The sequence below is a fragment of the Cyprinodon tularosa genome, unplaced genomic scaffold, assembly GCF_016077235.1.
Source record: "Cyprinodon tularosa strain WSP-4 unplaced genomic scaffold, ASM1607723v1 ctg496, whole genome shotgun sequence".
NCBI lineage: Eukaryota > Metazoa > Chordata > Actinopteri > Cyprinodontiformes > Cyprinodontidae > Cyprinodon > Cyprinodon tularosa.
In genome coordinates, this window is record NW_024039225.1 from 867,657 (window position 1) to 890,476 (window position 22,820).

At 36.0% G+C, this 22,820-nt stretch overlaps 1 protein-coding gene across 1 annotated transcript in view; it reads left to right on the forward strand.

Moving 5' to 3' along the window:
* The window catches only part of LOC119794887 (receptor tyrosine-protein kinase erbB-4-like), a 385,459-nt gene extending 367,243 nt beyond the window's left edge, over positions 1 to 18,216 (forward strand). Inside the window, exons 22-29 of the mRNA XM_038302633.1 lie at positions 7,716 to 7,871; positions 9,739 to 9,814; positions 9,927 to 10,073; positions 12,855 to 12,952; positions 13,227 to 13,397; positions 15,478 to 15,712; positions 16,191 to 16,310; positions 16,674 to 18,216. Coding sequence (XP_038158561.1) covers positions 7,716 to 7,871; positions 9,739 to 9,814; positions 9,927 to 10,073; positions 12,855 to 12,952; positions 13,227 to 13,397; positions 15,478 to 15,712; positions 16,191 to 16,310; positions 16,674 to 17,341 — 1,671 coding nt within the window. The 3' untranslated portion in view covers positions 17,342 to 18,216. The remainder of the gene's footprint in view (positions 1 to 7,715; positions 7,872 to 9,738; positions 9,815 to 9,926; positions 10,074 to 12,854; positions 12,953 to 13,226; positions 13,398 to 15,477; positions 15,713 to 16,190; positions 16,311 to 16,673) is intronic.
* The last annotated feature ends 4,604 nt before the right edge of the window (positions 18,217 to 22,820 follow it).

Below are 22,820 nucleotides of genomic sequence, written 5' to 3' on the forward strand. Positions count from 1 at the left end.
TGCAATGTTCTTCTGCTTTTTATGCAGGCCGGGCGCCTCCGGCCTGCGCCTGGCCTCCCCCCATCAGAACACTGGCCTGTGACATATCGTGGGCATTATGCTGCTGTGCTTTATGTAAAAGTTAGGCTTTCATTGGACATACGTTCTGGAATCTTTATGAATACTCCATGTATATGTGCAAAATTGAAAAAAAAACATACAAATTTCAATGTATGCCAGCATTTTAGAAGATGCTAGGACGTTGGCGTACACTGGCTAAATCTTCAAGGTCTGCTAGAACCATTTGGAATGCAGAAGGCTGCACTGAAAAAAATAGTGGTGCTTACTGCTCCATTTGTTTTCTTCCTCTTATAAAATAACTGTGTTGATGATTTAGGGGATGGTTAGGACCCCTGTGGATTTGTGGGCAGCTTATTTCTGAAGGTGTGATTAAAAGAGGGTAAGTATGAAACCAGGAATGTCAATTTGGTGCCAGACTCACCTGAAATACATGCTACCCTGCTGGCATCAATGTGGGTGATGAATTCAGGTTTACTGCAAGTTCAAATCTTGGCAGTTACTTGTTTCTATCCCACCCACATGGGAGGGTTTTAAATGAAAGTAACCAAGCAAAAAGAAAAAAAAAAGTTTGTTTCTTTTGCACGTCTACAGCTACTTCTCAGTCTGCACACACCATCAACTCCCCTCTTTCAGTCTCATTGTGCTGGTAAATTAAAATTCACGGGTTGCCAAGCCATCTATTCTCCCTCCACTGCTTAATTGTCTTGAAAATTGAAGGGATTACTGGGTGCGATTTATGTATAAATAAGAATCTGTCAAAAATCTGGCAGCATACAATATGATAGACAAACAGCTATAGTGTTGATGATTTAGGAACTGTGAGTAATGGCCAACATAAATACCTTACAACCCACATCAGTCAGATTTTCCCTTACAGCAGCACTTCAGACAAAACACTGATAACTGTTAAGTAAATGACCAGCATGCATTAGTGCAAAGAAAAACACATCATTGCTCTCTAAATTTGAATGACTTAATATATCTGTAAAGAAGCGTTATTTTTACTAATTCCATCAAACTGAGGAGAAGTAATTTAGGTTGGAAAACTTTCATATTGTGAAACACTGTACATTTCTATGGCCTATAGCTCACAATTACATCTGGATTGCTTTTTTAGTTATAAATGTTTTATATATCACAGTGATCTCTTACAATAATAAATTGGCAGCCATCTGCAGCATGTGAGGGTTTCACTGTGTAAGTTACAGATCTATATTTGGATTTCAGCTTGTATGTAAATGTGCAGGTGCGTGTTGAAACTACCCACTCCTCTTTGAGAGGAAGTCAAATGAGACGGGGTGATTACAGCCCCACCAATGTAATCTCACATTTTAGAGTGCTCTAGCTCAGCTCCACCTTTGACTACTCTGCTTCTCTCTACCTCCCCATCCACTTCTCCTTGCATTTTATCCAGTTCTTGCTAAATGTAATTTGTTACGGTTCCAAATAAGGCCTGGGTTTTCAGTCTTTTTCACCTCTTCAAACAAAGTAGCTCCTTTTATTGCTTGTCCAAAATGAAATTGTTTCCGCCTCTCCCATCATCTGACCCATCTTTTCCTCAGGTCCACTCTTACAGTGGTCTACAAATGGCAGTAAAGACTTTCCATTTTTGGCAAAAGATGTACTGATAGAATTGAAGGGCCTTTAAAGGCATGTACAGTGATGATTTATTTATTTATTTATTTTTTTGTAGCCTGAGGACTATATTGGAATTTTCAAAATCAGGATTGCCAGATTCACTGACATGCTATTTATTCACTGACATGGTTACAGTATGTGTAAAAGCACATAAGCAACAGATTGTATGTATGTATCTATGTGTGTATCTATGTATGTATGTATGTATGTAATCATTAATTATCCAGGTAAATCACACTGATATTAAAGACCAATGGTAAAACCTAATGCATAATAATTTACAGCATCCAACATAAACAACCAGTGTGAATACGCATGCATGTAAACTATTGCCATAGCCCAGATTGGGCAGAAAAGAGGTGGCAACAAGATGCCTTAAAAAATAATAATGGGCTGCATCAACTGTGATTTGGACATGATTTTAAGATGGGAAAACCACATTACATTTATGAACATTTAAAAAGAACTTTAAATCATTCGACTTGTACTGAAGTACATTTTAAGTTGCTGGCAGTTTTCCAAAAGGATGTTTAAAGCTACAGTGTGTAATTTTCAGCGACATCTAACGTCCAGACTGCAGACTGCAGCAAAATGAACGTCTCCCCCCCACCGCTTCTCCCCCCCAACAGTACGGCAAGCGTTAGGGGACAAAATGTCTTCCACGACGTCGGAATCACCTACCTTCTCAAGTGATGAGGTTTGTTTACATAGATAATTTTACAGATAGTATTTCATTAGTCTGTGTAGGGTATAGATTTCATGTAGACTTTAGATAATAAATATACCCGTTATTTTTTCTACATCGTTGTGACGTTTTGGTGAGCTGCTTTGCATGGTGATATAAACAGACGAAGGAATTGTAGTCATTAGTTTAACAGCAAGATTGTGTTCGCTGGAAGAATATATATTCCCCGTTTACAGAGTCCAAGTCTTGTTTGTGGCACGGGGGTTACAAGGCGAGGAAGAGGGCGAGGGCAGAGAGGCCGGGGTGGGCGTGCAGCTAGGGCCAGGCGAGGGAGGGGAGCCAGCGGGGTGAGAGCAGAGGAGGAAAGGCTTGAAGATCTCCAAAGGAGCCGGAGAGAAGTAACCGAGGTATATATCCAGAAAATTATTTTACAGAAAATTACTGAATCATTACCTGTGAAACGTCAGGGACGTTGCTGAATAAGTATACTGGAGAGTAACAGCATCATCACGCAGCATGTTATTGTTTTAGACAGGTCTGAGCATTCTGTACTCCAAAAACTGCAGTGATATTAGACAATTGTGTGTGTAGGATTAATTACCTGTCCAAGAGAAAACTGGCAACTTGAGCGTCACTTTGAAAACCTTTTTCCTCCATCAGTGACTTCCATCGTGTAAATGCCGTGCCAATGTTGATCCGTGTTTTTTGTCGTTTCTTGTCACGCTTGCTTTATTCTCGTCGTGTTTCCGCTTCTTAGATGACGGGGGTTCGGTGCCCGCCGCTTTTCGTTGTGATACAGAGTAGGCATGATCCTCCATTCGTATGATGTTTGGCCACACAGTGCCAAACAGTTTGCAAAGTCACTCACGCCTGCCGCCTTGTTCACCTTTCTTGTTACTGAGGCGCAGTATACCTGCTTCTTCTTCTTCTTTGGTTTCAGGCAGACTAAACGCTTCTCAGGCATAGTACTGCCATCTACTGTTCAGTACTGTCTCAGTTAATCTCTCTCAACTTGCCGTAGTTATTTTCGAGCGTAATGGGCGATCTCGCAATCGCTAGTTTGTTGCCTCTGCGCTTGCCGTAGCGCAAAGATGTCAGCCTCCATGGCTGCGAGACCCGCTCCTATGTAATTATAAATAACGAATTCTAAGGCAACGCAAATATTATGGTTAAATGGCTGAGCTCATAGGTGATGATAAATAACATAGTTATGTATAATATATTAAATTTCTGACTTTATATCCCTGTAATTATTACACACTGTAGCTTTAAGTGTGTTGGCAAAGCATACAAGTACAGTATCATCAGCATGGATACAAAGAAAGGGCATTTGACAATTTTTTATCTTAATGCTCAATACAGTATAGATTGAAATAAAGGATGCACCCAAGATAGAACCTTTTTGATCCTGTAAGACAAGTGAAAGAAAGACCAATCATTAGCACACACTGTGAGTTCTCAAATTTCAACCTATTTAAGTGGATTCAAGTATAGTTTCACTATGCTAGTAAATGTGCTGATAAAATTTTGAGGCCAAAGGGGAATGCACAGAACCCTTCTATTTAGAAGTGTTCTGCAGCTTGCATGGGCTGCACTGTATTCACAAAGCATATAATACCAATTACACACTTGAGGTTGTATGTATTTGATGGGCAGCAATTTCATTAAATATGTTGCAGCTTTTCTTTTTTTCAAATACATTTTGGGGATCAAATACTGGTCCCCATGAGGAGAAGTTCTGTTCTTGGGGTGGAGTTTAGGTTTAGGACTAAGGTTTGATTTGAGTTTAGGTTAGGTTTAGTGTTAGGTATGGTATAGTAATGGTTAAGATAAGGGTCAATGTTAGGCTATAGAAATTAATGCAAAATGAATTAAAGTCAATGAAAAGTCTCCAGTGTGAGATAACATGGGTGCGTATCTGTGTGTGTGTATTTGTGCTTTACAGTTCATGGCAAAAAAGGATTTATGCATTAAAATCTAGTAGCAATGATTTGCATGGATTGCATTTACTATCCAGCAAAGTGCATTAACAATTCTACCTGGTGTTGTTTTGAATTTCTTAAAAATCCTGAAAAAGTGGAATCTAAGTTTTCCAATTATTTTTATTTATTTTTTATTATATATATATATATATATATATATATATATATATATATATATATATATATATATATATATATATACACACATATACATGCATATATAAATGTATACATGTATACTTAAGCACACATAGCAATACATATAACAAAACAAATTGACCATGTCAATATGTCTGAATGTCTAAAAATGGGTAGTAAGTAGTGAAACGTATGTATGTACGTATGTTCTCCAAAGTTCACCAATTATCCTTTAAAATAATTCACATGTCCTAATTAATTATATCAAACTTATGAAAATCCAAAAATAATTTAAGAAGATATTACCATTTTAAAAGCTTGCACTCTTTCCAGCTCTCTAAGAAGAAAACAACCGTTACAATGTTTTAATATACGCTGGAGCCAGCTGGTCAATAACCAAAGCAGTTCAAATCTTTGCACTTCTTGCTCCTAAGCAATGTTTTTCAAAAGAAGCTCGATTGAACTCGCAGCACAATTTATCTACAGTATGTGAAGATAATTACAGCACTGCAACAATAATTGTGTGCACTTAGAAAACATCTTACAACTGTCCAAAAAAATGAAAACACCAACTTTAAAGATAAGACACAACCAAGTTAGAGTGAGTAATAATCTTGACCTAAAATCCTTGGCATTTACAAAATTGAGAAATGTAAATGTTAAAGTTTCTGTTAATATCTGCATGTTATTTGAGTCTTCCAGTTGCATCAAGCAACTTGGCCGGAAATTAACATGTTGGTATCGCTTGTTTTGTTTTTGGAATGAACATTTTTCAAATGGTATTTTATGGGCCATTTTGGAATACAAAGAAGTCAAAGAAGTCTTCTAGGTTGTAGCAATCGGTCACTCAATAGACGATAAAACAGCAGTGGCCAGCAAAGTGTATGGGTGTTAATCTACAAGGACTAGCGCTGCAATATATATCTATATATATATATATATATATATATATATATATATATATATATATATATATATATATATATAAATAATTTTTTATTTTTTATTTTTTAAGACCAGACAAATAACACTTGCTGCTCCCCAGTTGGAAATAAAATAAAACTCTAGGAGAGGATGCAAATAGTTTTTTTTTTTTTTTTTTTTAAATAAGTGCAGACAGACAGACAGACACAGGCCATTAAAGCAGCAAACAAATGCATTCATTACTTGTACTGTATTTTGCGTATCCTAAAGGCAGCCGCAACTGGTAAAGGCAGTGTGGACATGGCAGATATGATCATTAGATGGAGGAGATGTAGGCAGATAAGACAGAGAGGAAAAGCAACTTTCCCAATTAAGGTAACTATCTTTAAATGACTGAAGGAAATAATTACCAGGACTTTTCGCTTAAGATGACTTGGAAACTCAAGCACTAGTGACTCCTAAGTTTCATAAAGCCTAAAGTGGTCAGGGCTTATTTCTATCTTCACTTGCACTTTAGGTAAGCTGGGCTTGTTATGCTGCATCATTACGTATGATCTGGCTACTGATTTTAATCATTTTGTTTCCATTCTTTTGCTCCTCTAAACTGTTAAATTTGGTTACATCTGTCTTCTTGATTCAGAACAGGTTTGTTATATGAGCCTCTGGCCTGACCAGAGATTATTTCTCCTTTGTGTTACTTATTTGCGCAGGGTGCCTCTGAGCACACTATTACCCCAGAGAAAAAGTACAGCCCTTAAAGCTCTGGGCATCACCGTTTTGCTATGTCTGAGGAAAAAAGTGTAATTTGGGTGTTGATTCTCTAATACTAGCCTACTTTACTCAGTGAAACCAGGAACCACTCAGCAAGTGTTTGTTGGATAAAATGTATGCATTGCACTGCGTGCTGGTTAAGGTAATGGGAAAAATGCATGACTACAGACTCTAAAGGGCACTTTTTAAAGAAGGAATCCAAGACAGGGAGGTTAGGCTAAAGTACTTTGTTCAAGTAAAGTGGGTTGTACACTGATTTTTTTTCCTTCAAATTCTAGCCTATGCTTTATGAATAAAAGCACATATGCGTTTTAGAGGAAAAAAACACAGCAGCAGAAATTTAAAATAGTAATTTAACCTGAGCTGAAGGGAGGAGTGCTGAAAAAATTTCTTCAGAAAAAAATCTTTGAGGATCTTTTCCTTCGATACTTCTTCCTTTTAAGGATCTATACATGTTTGTGGGTGAGGGTTTTATTACATAACCAGGCTTTTAATGATTAGAAGGTCTTATTGTGGTAGTTGCTAAGATTTATGTATAGAAAATCTATATTTTCAAGAAATAACATTATGGTTGCAATGACAGTGACACTAAGAAAAATCACAACTCTAAAATAGATTTGACGGTTGTAATGATGATGGTGCTGTTTATAATGGCAAAAAAACTGAAGACACAATCAGGGAGTCAGACCATGTATTTTATACACTGTAGAGTATTGTACGGCACTGTGAAGAAGGATTAGATTCCCTTAAAACAATTTACGTTTTATACCCTTATTTCTATAAATCCCTATAAAATTTAGAAGTTCATGTGATGGATGAACATTCTGGGAAAGAAATAATGTCTCATTCAAAACTGATGCTCAGAAGAGAGCAATTATGAGCATTTTGACCTAAAAGTAAATGCTCAAAAGCATATAAAAAAAACACATCAGTGCCAATAGAGTATGTTTTTTTTTTTTTTATGTTGCTGTCAGGTTTAGTGGAAGTTAGTTGAGGACCCAAATGCAAAAAATGAGGAGGCAGAGAGGATTTCTTGCCGATTTAATTTAGGTGTAGATGGTAGCAGAAGCATAAATCCGGAATAATAAACAGGTGACCTAAAAGTAGGAGATGCCAGGGAGAAACAGACATGAGGAGTGAAGTAAAGATGTGAATCCAGCAATAAGGACCTGCACAGGAAGAGTATCTATGGGAGAGAAAACAAAGAATGGGCAAATAAACTCATTGTAGGCAGGTTTTGTTAGAAGTAACTAGAAGGGAGCTAGGGAAAAGGAGACTGGCACAATAGAGAGTAGCTCAAGAAATACAACGCTGTTGAAATATAATTAGAAAACAACTAGAATGACCCAATATGAAAAAGAAACCAATGACCAAGAAAACACAGAATGACATATATCAAAGTGTAACTGGAAACTCAAAACGAAACTTAAACAGAAGTCCAGACAGTCATGACAGTTGTATTCTATATAAAATGTTATTTTTGTCTGTACTCTTATGATCAATCATCTTCATTGCAGGGAATGATGTACCTGGAGGAGCGCAGACTTGTCCACAGAGATCTAGCAGCCCGGAATGTTCTTGTCAAATCTCCAAACCACATCAAGATCACAGACTTTGGCCTGGCTCGGCTGCTGGATGTCAACGAAAAAGAATACAATGCTGATGGGGGAAAGGTTCATTTCAGCATCTTTTTCACAAATATTTGCACCACCCCATATAATTCAACAAATAAAACTGTAATGCTTTTTATATGTTTGAATTATTGCAATTTACTATTGGGCTCTTCACAGTGCATTAAACCCATGATGTAATATTTATTTAACTGTAGCTTGAAAAAACTTGCTTGCTATCTTGACTTAATTTCTTCTTAAGATAAATGTGAAATAATTGAACAAAATTTACATATTTTTTCCCCTTTACTTTTCAGAATTATTTTATTTTTGTATAAAGTAAATGCAAACTTTCTAAGAACTTAAAAGCACAATAACTACGTGTTTTACCAAAGCATTGGCTTTTTATAGGACTTGTCTGATTCCGTTTATATATATTTAGAACTAACTTATTTTTTATTCCAACGGGGTGATTTAAGTTCATACATTAGAACCAATCCTAGTTCTGCAATCAGAGCAGTTTATCACATTTTATTTTCTGCAGTTTCATGTGATGGTTATGGAAATGAAATATTGAACAATTCCTTTAGACTGCTGCATTGATGAGTTATAAAATGAAACAATAGGCATTAACATTAATAAGGATTTCATAGCCTCAGGGAGGAGCATTACCAATCACAAAGGATGCTTTTTCTTGGAGTAAAATACTCTTCTGCTCTATTGAACCGTTTTATTTACCTTCGGGGAGAGGAGATCTCAAAACTCTGTAAACGTAGTGAATAAATCTGTCCCTGGGGCTGTGTGAGCACAGATCTCTGACCTTTTCTAATCTTTGTTTATCCTTTAGCTGACTAATAAATTGTTTTGAAACCCTCTTTTACCAAAGCAAACATATTCCTCTTCTCTCGCTCCTTACATTTATTGTGGTTTCTCTGTCTCAGCGTTCTCTCAGTGATGAGTGCTAAGGTGTTATCCCCTTAGCTGTAAAATAAAGGCACTTTAACCTTCAACATTCCCTCTTCTCTTGAGCTCTATCACTGTAATCAATGGAATTGGCCTTCAAATCTAATCACAGTGTTAAGATTTATTTCAGACCACACTCCTTTATGCTTTGTCTTTTTTTAATGCATTTAAGTCTAAGTACATGAGTGCCTGTCTTTGTATTTAGGTGCTCAAGTCGGGCTTACGCTGTTTGATTATTTTGCTCTTTTCGGGGCGACTTTCCAGACATGCGAGAATTTTCCGATTGGCCCGACTTTCAGCCTGATTGTGCATCGTGTAGTGTACATGGGGGTTATCAGGTGCGATCAGCCTCTCACGACCACCTCCCGATCACGAATCGTGAGGTGAGGTCCCAACCGTCAAGGGCAAATTGCTCAGTGGGCATGTGCAAACAAGGATTCATCTTTTTCTTCACCCTGCCATGTTTGCTCAGCCATGACTTTGTCCAAATGCATCCTCTCTTTTTCTTTTTAGGGCTTTCAGTACAAAATTACACCAATTGCCAAGGCAGCAACGTTTACTCTAGTGAGCTTCATATTCCTCTTCTACCGGATAGATGAGTAAGAGTAGCTCCATCTTGCTTGAGCTGAGTCAGACATGTTTTTTAGACGTACAGTGTGAGCAGGTAGATCGCATCAGAGCCTCATGCTGCACATACATCGTGAGTTGTGAACTTAAACTGTATGACAAAACTTTAAAAGCTTAAGGTCGATATCGTGTTTGTAAAACACTCCCTTTAAACTCCTTTAATTTGTGATCACTTTTTACTGCCCAACATGGCTGAAATAGTTAGTTCTTACAAAATTAAAGTTGAAATCAACATTGCAAAACGGTTTTCTTGCACACAAAGTTGTTTTTTATTTCTCTTATTGCTTTTGTCAATAATGTTTACATGTATGCATTAATAACACATAGTTCTGTATTGCAGATGCCAATCAAATGGATGGCCCTAGAGTGTATCCATTACAGGAAGTTTACTCACCAGAGTGATGTTTGGAGTTATGGTGAGTTACTTTTACAATCTGTTGAGATCATTGTATTGATCATTTCTGTATGATCAAGCTGCTCCATATATGGAATCTGATATTTCTTTTTCATCCATCTTTTGACTTAAAGGTGTAACCATATGGGAACTTATGACCTTTGGAGGAAAGCCATATGATGGAATTCCTACTAGAGACATTCCAGATCTGCTAGAGAAAGGAGAGCGCCTTCCCCAGCCACCAATCTGTACCATTGATGTCTATATGGTCATGGTGAAATGTATGTACAAACAAAACATCTGCAGCTAATTTTAATGTGCATGAGGCAACATAAACTTTTCAGGCAGCAAAGAGAATTTAATATTTCTAATATTATCTTCTGATATTAAAAAGGAAAGGATAAAAAATTAAATAAGGAAAACTGGACATTTTATTTTGTAGTTTGAAATGTTTAGTTATTTATCCAAAAGACTTTTCTAATCATAGCTAGTTAGGGGACATTTTCAAGCTTTTAAGCTTGTTTTGCAAGTGCTCTTTTGCTGATCAGATTCACAAGCAGAACTCCACTTTGATTCACCTAACAACAGGACATCGTTATTGCCATTAGTAATCTGACTTACTGGGAGATGTTTGGTTGTGTGCAAGAAACTGTAAATTGGTTTGAAACTGACAGGGGATCAGGCCTAACACTGAACTGTAGGCTTCTGAATGCTGAAATCTGAGGCTTTCTACTTAGTTTGGATGTAATGATAGTATTTCTTTTGACACAAATGGTTCCCTTCACTCCTTTCTCAAGCAATATGTGTTCTTTTCAAAACTATACAGATTTTTATCCTTTAAAAGAGGTTTCTTTAAGGCATAGGTGCAGATCTGAGTCTTCTACTGAGGAGGTGGCTTTCATTTGTTTAGCCACTCATTGAGCAGTTTTTAAATTTATGGGAATATTGCCCAAGAAGTAGGAAGTAGAAGTAGAAACAGATTTGACCAACTTGGGTGTTCTTGAGATTCGGTCTTGAAATGTTTATATTTTTAGTCATCATATGTGTTCCAGCAATTTTGCAAATACAATAAAGTTAGAAAAATACTTTTTTCTTTAAATTACCTTATATCACTTTGGGTTTCTTAGAGAATTTAGTGACTGATTTTTCAAAATTATGCTCTTAGATACAGCAGTCTGTCTGTCTGTCTGTCTGTCTGTCTGTCTGTCTGTCTGTCTATCTATCTATCTATCTATCTATCTATCTATCTATCTATCTATCTATCTATCTATCTATCTATCTATCTATCTATCTATCTATCTATCTATCTATAGATATACAGGGAGAGGCCAGTTTTGTATTTTACATCACAGATAACTGTATTAACAACTTGTTGGCATTATTTGCCACACTCTCATGGAATGCCATCAGATAGCACTGTAACATGTGGTTGCTTTTGCAAGGGTATAGACTTGCTGCCAATTGACGACTGGCCTTGTCCACTGCTCAGTGACATGGAGCCTCTGGCTGTCATTGTCACCTTGACTTTTTCTGCCACCCCCCACCCCCAGTTCCTGCGCCAACTTGGCAAACAGTAGAGAGTACCCTTGTTATATGCTGTTATTTACAAAAAAAGTTTATTTACTACTAAGCTATTTCATACCACCTTCTGCTTAATTTGTACAGCCTCAGTGTTCATTTCAACATATTGCCAATGATGCTCAGATAAGGTAATATCGCATGATTGCTTTGGTGCTGTATCCATGTGTCCACCAGTAAAATTGGCAGTAGAGGATATTTCTCCATATGGCAATTCTAGTGATGAAACAGTATTTATATTTAGGTTGAATATGTGACATGTAACAACACCTTTAAATAGGAAATGTGTATTTGCTCATTTTCACAAAACTAAAAATACAAAATGTGATAAAAAAAAAAGCAAAAATGCTAAGTTCATGCCTGTCAGTTAAGCAAAATTAATAACTAAAGCAATGATGCTATACATACACATGTTTTTTTTATCTATTTTATAAATACTGTATGCAAGGCAGAAAAAATATTGGGAGTTAAAATTTGGTAAAGGATTTTACAATGTTTTTCTCAAAGTATTCATATCTTTTGAACTCTTCCACATTTTGTCAGTCTTATGCAAGCCTTTTTTAAGTTCTCTAGCTGAATTCCCATATACTCAGCTGCATCATCCTATGATCAACCCTGACATAATGTTTAAGAATTTTAAAGGTTTGAATAGAGAGATTGAGCAATACTTTTTCCTTCAACACATTTGCACTTTGCGAAAAAGCTTAATAGAGATCTGCAACTTCTAAATAGTTACCATGGCTGTTTTTCGGATCATTCTGAACAATGCTTTCCTTGCAAAGTTTAGGTGGACCTGTCTTATTACAGTAGGTTTGCAGTTGTACTATACACTTTTTATTACTGATAATTTGCTTTACACTTCCCCAAAACTTAATACCTGTTCTGTCTAGTGTGTTTGTTTGTGTTTATGATACTTTTCATTCAGCAGTGTTTCCAAACTAGCATGAGGTCTTTACAGAGAATCTACAGTACACTAAGAATAAATAACATAATGTGGGTAGTCTATTAACTAATTGCAACCGATTTTTTTCTCTAGCCATCACAATAATGATGGGTGGATACAAATGCATTTGACATATTTAGATTTCTATTAATAAACCATTAAAAATATGTCATTTTTATTCTAATTTACAAGTATGCATTAAATTATGCCTGTCTATCACATGAAATCCTTATTACCGGTATATGCACTGACTTTGGTTACAATATGACAGAATGTTAAAAAGTGGAGTTATTATTACTTCTGTGAAATACCATAATGAAAATCAGTTGTGCATATTACAGATGACATAAAGACAGTAAATGAAAAACGTTTTTCTTCATGAGCTTGTAGAGAATTGGTTCAGCTTTATAAGGGTTGCTTGATACCGCTCCACTAAAAAAAAAAATCCAATAAGCATACTGACATCTAGGGTCCAACTTAAAGCCAGACACACACTTTTTTATATATATATAATATATATACTTTTTCTTTTGTTTTTTAGGTTGGATGATTGATGCAGATAGTCGACCCAAGTTCAAGGAGCTAGGCGCAGAGTTTACTCGAATGGCCCGGGATCCCCAGCGATACTTGGTCATCCAGGTTGGTTTTCTCATTTAATTTCACAGCTATTATATAAGGAAATATTTTTCATAAAAGATTGTCTGTTCACTCTTGGACCTAAACTGGGTATACCTCTGTAGAAAATTTGAAATCTGTGAAACTCTTTAAAAAATGAGAAAATTGAGAACTGAATTAGTGATAAACCTTTACCAAGTAAATGATGTACCATATCAGTTTTGTCATATAGTATCAGTGGTTCTTTACATGAACTTTAGAATAATCTGAAAAATGCACACTTAAATATACTTATCAGGGTGATGACCGCATGAAGCTGCCCAGCCCCAATGATAGCAAGTTTTTTCAGAACCTGCTAGAAGAGGACGAGCTGGAGGATCTGATGGATGCTGAGGAGTACCTGGTTCCTCACTCGTTCAATATTTCACCTCTGGCATACACTCCTCGAACACGCATGGATACAAACAAGGTAAATAATTTTAGTATATGCAAATTTCTCCAGGTAAAAAGAATTTTAACTCTTCGGGAAAAATGACAGTTTCCTTAAAGCAAACTTGTCCATGTCGGATCTCATAATAGTTGAGTTTTTTCCCTTTCTAGAACATGAAAACTCTTCCTTTTGTCCAATTTGTAAAGTAAAACGATGTACGTCTCTAAAAGTGTGAATATTTATTTTTAATCTCTCTTCAGGCTCATCAAACATACTCGATTCAGACATATTTCTATTTATTTTAGTAGTCTTCTGTGATTATGATTGGACTTTTCAAATCTTTGTTGCTTTACAACTAAAAATATTTGCTTTACCATCATCTAAAAAGCAAATAAATTCTTGTCTCTTTGTGTTCAGTCAGTCAGTATCATACTAGTGTTAAACATACAACATAACTTCCTACAAAATGCGTTATTATGAAGATATATGTTGAATTATATTATTTTCACATATATGGTATTTATAAGCAAATATATACATAGCAAAAAAGCGTGTACACTTTCAGACAGTACAAATATACACTTCCACAGTAGTCAGATTTATAAAAAAAAGAATGCACAGTTACATAATGCATGATTGTTCTGACAACACATTTTGCCAGCTGATAGATAGAAGGTAGAACTTTGAGTTTCCATGGCCTCATACTTCTAGTTCAGCCTGTCAGCTTAGATAGACAGCTATGTTTTCGTAGGCTTGTAGTTGTGCCATGCTCTTTTCCTTTCCATGTGGTGGCTGAAATGTGCTGTGTGATGGTAGAAGCTGGAATATTTTTTTACAAACTAACCCTTCTTAGAAATCTATATTTGTTTTATCACTGAACTGTCTGCTGTGCCGCATTATCGCTATCAAATCCTGCGGTTATGAAATAAAAGGAAAGTTGAAGGGGTATACATACAGTAAAGGGATTTATATTTTACTATAGGATTGTGTCTGTCTTCTTATTTGATTTTTTCCTAATTCAACTCTTCCTAATATATTTTGGAAATTAGATTCTGTCCATTTGTATGATATTTTAAAACCTTTCCTTCAAACTGTTTTTTTTTTTTATATTTTTGTTAGAATTTATATTTTCTGTTGCTTCAATACTTAAATCTAGAACACAGTTATATCTGAATCTGAATATGAAAGATAACAGTTTGCTTTGTACATATTCTAATTAGTGGTAACCCAAATGTATTTAGTGACCAAGTCTATGTTGTGACAAGAGTCTATTTAACAGATCACAAACAATGAGACTGGTAATAAAGTTTACAACTCTGTATCACCTAAACAGAAAAAGGACCATAGACAAACAGTGAATGTCCCGTCTCTAGGCAAAGGTGTAGCTCCATCTGATTTGTATTAACCTTCTTGTAGAACTGTAAATGTCATATTTACTTGTTTATATACCAAGTAAGTTATTAAAAGTATTGATTAGAAGTGGAATCAATATCTAAAGTTCAATTAGTTGAATATAATCTTGAATAGAAGATGCCATTTTACATTTTTTTCCCCAATCTGTGTGTGCAATTAACCAAACAACTTCCCTTTGGAGTATGACGAAAGGCCCAAGGCTCTTAAGAAATAAAGATGAAAATAAAACTGAACAAATCCAACCTTTAAATAAAATTGAGAAACAGAGATAAATCAGTATAAAGCTTTACAGGGGATCTTGAAAATAACCTTTTTTTTATGAGCACAGATATAAATGAACACAGCAGGGCTAAGCTGATATCGCCACTTTAAGCTTTTTTAATTAAAATCCCTTTAATTAAATTGCTCATGGTAGTCAGGCTTCCATATCATTTTGATGCAAAGGTATTTCTCTCGTTTGCCTGCAATGTTTAAATAAAAAAAAATAAAAAAAAAGGAAAAACAGAACTATCAACTTACATGAAACCAGTGAAATCCAATTTCAACACAGACTGTTTTTTTAACATGTCTCTTACCTGTTATTTTATTTGTACACAATATACACATACACACATATACATTGCTTTTGAAAGAATACATTTTTATTGCACATTGCTTCATCCCTATCCCAACAAAACCTTTTGTTTTTCAACTTAATTCTGTTCAGAACCAATTTGGCAGCCAGGATCCAAATTTCACCATGGGTGACATACTGGGGACTCTGCCTAGAGTGGGTCAACCGAACTCTGGAAGCAGCCTCCCTTCACAGGACACTGCAGGGGCCCAGATTGGTTGTGGATATAACCTTGGTAACCAGGATGACCCTCGTTGTAATGGCACTCTAAGGAAGCAGGTTTCCTCAAGGTCAAACACGCTTGGTTCTACCCACGCTGCTGGACAAGGTAAAGCTGGTTGAAAGGCAGCACTCATACCACTGTTTACAAACAGCATTTTATATATATATATATATATATATAATGCAGTTTGTAAAAAAAAAAAATATATATGAAAATATATTGTTGTTTGTAAAAAAATATATATATACTGTATGCTTGACTAGAACATGACTGATTCTTCATTTGATGATGCCAACTGAGCAATGTTAAAAAGCACAGTTAAAAACAAACGAATATAATCAGATGTCTTGCAGTTCTTTAACACACCGGAAGCCCTAAAAGAACAGTGTGCTTATCAGTTACCTGACTGTAACTCTGTTGAATAATACTGCCATGTACAAGAATGCATTTTTTTTTATCCTGTTGTTGACAATGACTTGAATGAAATATATATGTATCCAAAAACTACCCTCTTAGCCTTCACAGATCTTATCTTGCGAATAAAACAAAGTTCTAACTTCATCCCTTCTGTTTGCTTCTCAAGGTGGTGAGGACAGTAGTGGACAGCGCTACAGTGCAGATCCTACCGGTCTCCTGACAGAGCGAGGGGAAAAGGGAGACAAGGATGGCTACACGGTTTCCATGAGAAAAAAGAACACATCAGGTTAAATCAATGACATAAAAAAAAAATGAATGCCAATTTCAATTACAAATTTCTTTAAGACTTATAACGTATAAATTATCAGTCAACCAGTAAAAAGGCTTAAATTGGAAGGCAACCAGACTTTCTATCAATTTTTTGAACATGTTTCGATATCTATTCAGTAGTCTTTTTTCTTATTCTGTGTCTCGCACCAGAGCAATCTATAAGTCTGGGTGCCTTCCACATAAAGCCTGTTTTGTGGTTGTTTGATGCTTTAAGTAATGTCAATAGATGAATGGTTTATAGCAACTGAATGACTAACCGACAACTTATAGGACTAAGCAGTACAAGTAGTAATATCTTTGATCCCCTCTTTATTCGCAGATCTCCATCCTGTTGAGGAAAACCCATTTGTGACGCGTCGTAGAAATGGTGATGCCCACGTGGTGATGGATGGAGCAAGTTGCCACACTTTACTCATAGCTGGGGCTTCGGCAGGACCAAAAAGTCAGTCTGTCCATGGTGATGATGAGTATATTAATGAGCCACTGTACCTGAATACATTCCTTAACCCTGGGGACAAGAATGGATTAGCTGGTGCAATTTCTATCTCTGCTTCTACATCTTCTACTGCACAATCAGTCTTGCAAACAGCAAACCCTTCCACATCAAGCCACATTGTTTCATCTACTGGATATGTAGTTACTCCTGGCCTACTCCCCCAACCAACTTATCCATCACATACCCTGCATCCAGGGCATTCAGGACACACCCTGCACACAGGCATCAGCAGTAGCACAATGATGTTTGACAAGAAAGCCAAGAAAGCAACTTTTGACAATCCTGAGTATTGGCAGCACAGTCTCCCCCCCAAGTCCACGTTGCACAATCCTGAATACCTGCAGGACTGCAGCACTCGTTTCTTTTACCGGCAGAATGGACGCATTCGCCCTGCTGTGGCAGAAAACCAGGAATATTTGTCTGAGGCTGCTATGAAGGCTGGCAATGTTTTGCCACCCCCTCCGTACAGGCAGAGGAACACTGTGGTGTAGTGACCCATCTGTAGCATCTGGAGATAAGAAATTATGTCTTTTCAATGCCGTATTTTATCCTCCTGGGCCCTCCTTGCACCTTTTCTAAAAATGTTTCATAAACATCTCTGGTTGGAAGTCCTCTATTCTTGTGGTTTGAATCTGCCTTTTCACTGTAGACCTAAATGACTGTCACTGACAGCTGCATTTAAGACTTAAACCATCCTTTTTAACATGACTCCTAAATTAGAGGCATCTCCTGCAGGGAGGGGTCTGAAGAAAATTGTTATGGCATATTTCACTAAATAACAGAAACAATACAAGAAGACATAACAAACTTGTGTTGTTGACAAAGAAGAAATGAACTGTTAGTCAGATGAGGGTTCTTTTCATTGACACTGTAAGATTTAGTTTTTTTGTTCTGTATGTTTTAAGATTTTTTTTTAACAAACTAGTCATGCACATTTAATTTTTTTTCAGCCTATAATGTGAAACATGCTTTCAGAGAATTATTTTGTCTTTATACAGAACTGAAGACATGCTGAATTTGCTTGATGGACAGTAGTTTCCATTCCCACCCACCCACTTCTTTGAGTTTCCCTTTTTCTAATACAAGTAAGCATGTAATACTTTGGACAAGCCTGAAGGCCTGACACACCAACAGTAACCAGACATTAATTTGCACATAAATGTATCAACCTCAAGGGTGCATTCCCCATTTCACCCATAGACTGCCACAGATAGGCTCTGGGCCCCATTGCAACGCTGACAGAGAAAATGGATGGATGGATGTACCAACGGATCAGCCTTCTGCCATTTGAAATGTATTCTGAAGTAGTTTATTTTAGATTTTGTACTGAAATATCTTTCAGGAGAAAGCAGACAGTTTTTCTAAGCAGAAGAAGGGCAGATAAGAAGAAACAAAATGTTTGATAGTGTGATTTTAAGCTTTTGGTCCTGTCCACAGTACAGTAACATGATTAATTTAAACTATTTACACTTTCCAAAATCAAGATGTTTATACATTTGTTTTTTGTTTTGCTTTTTGCTCCAACAATTATGGAGCTGTTTTAGGTTGTGTTTTCCACCCCTTCATGTTGTCCTTCCTTTATCCTTATTTTGGGACATAACCTTTTAATGCAAGCTCAAGAGGTAACTGAAGGAAAGGAAAGGGAAACAACTGTATGAAAAAGCACAAAATACAACAGGGAATGAGGACTGATATTACAACAGATTGCATTCTGGGATTGTTAGAGGTTTACTACTGGCTCTTGTAAACAGCAGTCTGTAACTCATAGAAGACAAAACTAGGCTTTTAAAACCCAACTTGAGAAGGTAAATATGAGCTTTTGGAAAATAGTGTTTAGGTTTTCTTTTTGGACAGTTTTCCCTATGAACATACAAAAATAAACAAAACAAAAAAACTAAATGCAGATGCTCTTGCATGTGTCTGTCATGTTGTCTGCAGAGCACATATTTATACTCATAAGGACTAAGAAAAAATATTGAAATAACTCATGGATGGTTTATGTGTACATTAGTCTGTCTCATCTAAAATTTTGTGAAAAATGAGGTCATTTCTAGGAGAAAAAGGTAGTCAAAATCTATGTACTGGTGACCTCTTTGTTGGGTCATTTCCATATCATCATAATGGAGGAATGGAGTGAGCTACACAGATTTTGTTGCTCTATGACATTATAACCCATTTCCCCAAAAGTTTTTCCTCTGAATATTAGTATTGTTGTTGTAATTAACATTACTTGCTGCTAGGTTAACATTTACAGTAATTTTTTTTAGGCATCCCCAAGTTCTGTTTATCAAAAACATTGGAAGAAATATAGGTTCAGACAGTTATCCAGAACTGTGGAACAGGGATCTCTGATTAAGATGCAAAAGATCTGTTGATATGTTAAAAAGTGAATACTTAGAAACAATCACTTTAATTACAACTTTTATTTCAAATATATTTCCACTAAATCAGACAAATGTATGCATTAAAAAGTGAAAAAATGATCAGCCTGCCATATCAATGTTTAATGTTTCAGTGAACCTGGACCCAATGGCATAATTATCTTAATATATTGCAAAGAAGTTAATTTTGGGGAAAAGTTTTTTCTAAAAAGATTTAGTAGAAACTTTATTGGAGTAGCTTTTGTTTATCAAACCACAATGTTTTATTATACTGTGTATTTAAATTATAAAGGTGGGGGGAAAACTGCTCTGACAACTGAGGAAGAAGACTGTGATTACAGCCCTAAGAGCTGTAATAATGAGCAAATTACATGTCATTACCAGATAGACAGTTGAGAGGAAAAAGACTGTATGGACAAATCAGTTTCTGAGGATGATAATTCACACATCAAAGGCAAAACAAGATTTTTGCACCACTATTTTTTAAGAAATACTCAAATGAACCTTGTTTTAGTGTCTGCTCTCATTTTTGCTTTGGTTGTGCCAAATGGAGAGCCTTTCCAGCCTTTCACATTTTTGATTTTAATGTGAAAGAAATTTATTTTGAACAAAGACAGGAATTTGTATACAAAACATATAGGATACATGAACTGTAATCATGTATAACAGTAACTCAAAACAACTTGATGCAATCTCAAAAAAGGGTTGCGAATAAGTTTAAAGAGCTTTTTAACTCCAAAAAAAAGAAAGTGAAAAACAAGCCACTGTTTTCTTTTTTCCAAGTTTGAAGATGCTTCGCTTCCCATTCAGGAAGCTTTTTCAATATTTTTATTTTTTTTACTACCATCCCTTTTTAATTCCACCCACCCCATTTAATATGAAGTATAAGCAGTGATTGTTTTTTGACATTTTTTGTTAATTACTGTTTAAGATTTCTGTAACTAAACATTACTACTTTATTCCACATAAAACCCTCACAGAGACCACTAGCATTTATAGTAAAAAAGACGGTAACGCCTAACCATCACTGGATAATTGAATTGCGCTTAATGCCCTGCAACAGCTAACTGCTGTTTTTCTCCCTCAAAATGCAATTCACGCATATATGTTTTATATGGCGCAAGCATAATTTAGCATGACTATTATTTTCATTTCACCAGCATTTAACTAATTAATTTTCATCACTTTGGCAGTTCAATAACTTTATATGAAGATGAGTGACACGATTTTAATCAGGGAAGCATCCTGTATAATTAGCTATTCAATTCACTGGATCTAATAAGTTTTTTGGATTCAGTATTGCTCATTTTGTGGTCTGGATTGAGGGTTGAAAGGCTGAGATTCTTTAAATGTCTGTAAGTAGTTTAGGTCCATTCCGACAAAATAAAAGCTCTGTCTTTCAGAAGAAAAATATTCTATTAATATGCCTCACAGTAGGTCTCCACATCTTTTAGCAGTGCATCCCAACCCTCAACTTGATACCTAATAGACACAGGCAAATGAACATCATACTATGCAGAGTGAGTACATCTTTCAAGTGCATAGTATGTAAATTTATATTTTCCTCAGGTACTATTCAGTTTTGATATATTTGTCTAAAACAACTTAAGAAAGCCTTTAAAATTCATCATTTAATGAAGTAATTGTAGGTAAACAGCCAGAAATTGTACCAGAAATGCAGCAATGCATCTAACTAAGCATGCAATTATTATAACCAGAGACACCAACAGTTTAAATTTTTTTCAAGACTCCCATTAATGTTCATTATAAATTGCTGTGATCTGGACCGGAGCCAGATCATGTGATCAGATCAGGAAATCCCAAGCCAAAACTAAATGTGACCCGATGCTCTCCCCATGACTGTGAGCACATTTTTAAGACGGATAGATCTGCACAGTTTGAAGAAAAACAATATACATAATCATGTTATTTTGTTGTTTCTAAGCCAATTATAGAATTGGGTCTGCAAACACTGATGTTTTTTGCATTTTGCTGTGATTTATTGTGGCACAGCTGTTATCACACTATACTATACTGACATTATATTTCCATGCATACAATAAAACCTTGTGGTTTGAAAATAGTTCCTGTGACTTGACAAACAACTTTCAATCCGGCATGACTTAAAAAGGGAATTGAGTTCGCAATCTTGCTTTCCCCATTTAGAAAAAAGATACTGTAGGTAAGTATCCAGATTAGCCTGATGGACTTTTTATTGCTACACACCAATGTACAAGTGCTATTACACAACCTTGTGCCTCTATATTAAAGATTTAAATATGCAGCATTGATGAGTTACTACTGTGCTACCAAGCACAGATGTTGCCCTGGCAGAGTGTTTTCTTTGCCTCTCAGGTTTTATAGGAACAAAATAATCATCCATTTGAGCTCCAGCTGAGGCATGTGTTGCCCGATCATAAAGGGATTTCAAACCTATTGAAATACAAGTACATTGGAAGATAGATTGGTGCCATAATACCACAGTAGATGAACACATTTCTGTTGGGTTGTGCAAAGCAACCTGCAATGTGAGTTTAATCGCGAATTAAAAAGTGCTAATTACAGTTTTGCTTCTCTTCTCTGTTGCTAATCCTTTGATCTGTTCTAAATCCGCTAATATTTTTCTGAGGTTGTGTGAGTGTTTCAATAGAGTTTTGTATGAAGAAACACAAGAATTTGCCCAAATCATTTGTGTGTAGCATAGAAATATCCTCTCCGTGTTGAACATTCTGTTTTTTGAGCTTATCATCCATGAGGTATTAGTAGCAGCGCTTGTAGACCACGGTATGACCATGCATCCAAGAGCAATAAGAGCAGTAAAGTCTCATCATTAGGGATTGAAATGGATCTCTAGGGGAATATAAACCCAATCTGTAAAAGAGAAAAGCTGCTGGTGCTCTCAGCTGGCAGCCATCACAGGGGCTTTTAGCTTTTCGGATGCTAATTTATCTACTTTCTCATTGTTGTTCTATGGGGAAATCATGTTACCCAACATTTCACCCAGCACACAAGCTGAGAAGCCAAGAACAACAGGCAATTGGTTGTAATCTTGCAGTGAGGTTAAAACGATGGCATTGGCATTCAAGAAATGTTACCCGGCTAATGCATAAATGTTACAAACACCAGGAGGGAATGTGTTGGTGTGACTGCACTGTAACTGGCTGAGTTAAAAGGCCACTGTTTATGTCTCCTCAGAGGTGACTGCTGAATTGTTTGTAACAAGAACTGGGATGCAGCAGATGGGCTGCATGAAGCGTATGGTGAAAATATTGTTTAACTTAAGTATTTGGTTTTTGTTTGTGTTTGTCTGTTTTTGTAAGTACTGTGCACATTTCAGGACACACAACTTTATATTTTTTTCTTAAATATTATTTATTTCAATTTAGGCTCTTAATAAAAATTTTATTAGAGAGGTGAATTATCGTTTCTTAGTCCTGTTTGTGCATCATTGTTTTTTTGGGTTTTTTTTTGGAAATAGTAGTTGTGTAATCATTAAATAGCTAAAATATTTTGTTATAACTCAAGTCCATAAAGAACCTGAAGGACTTTACTGAACAAAATTAACATACATTTTAAAAGATGTGCCTCC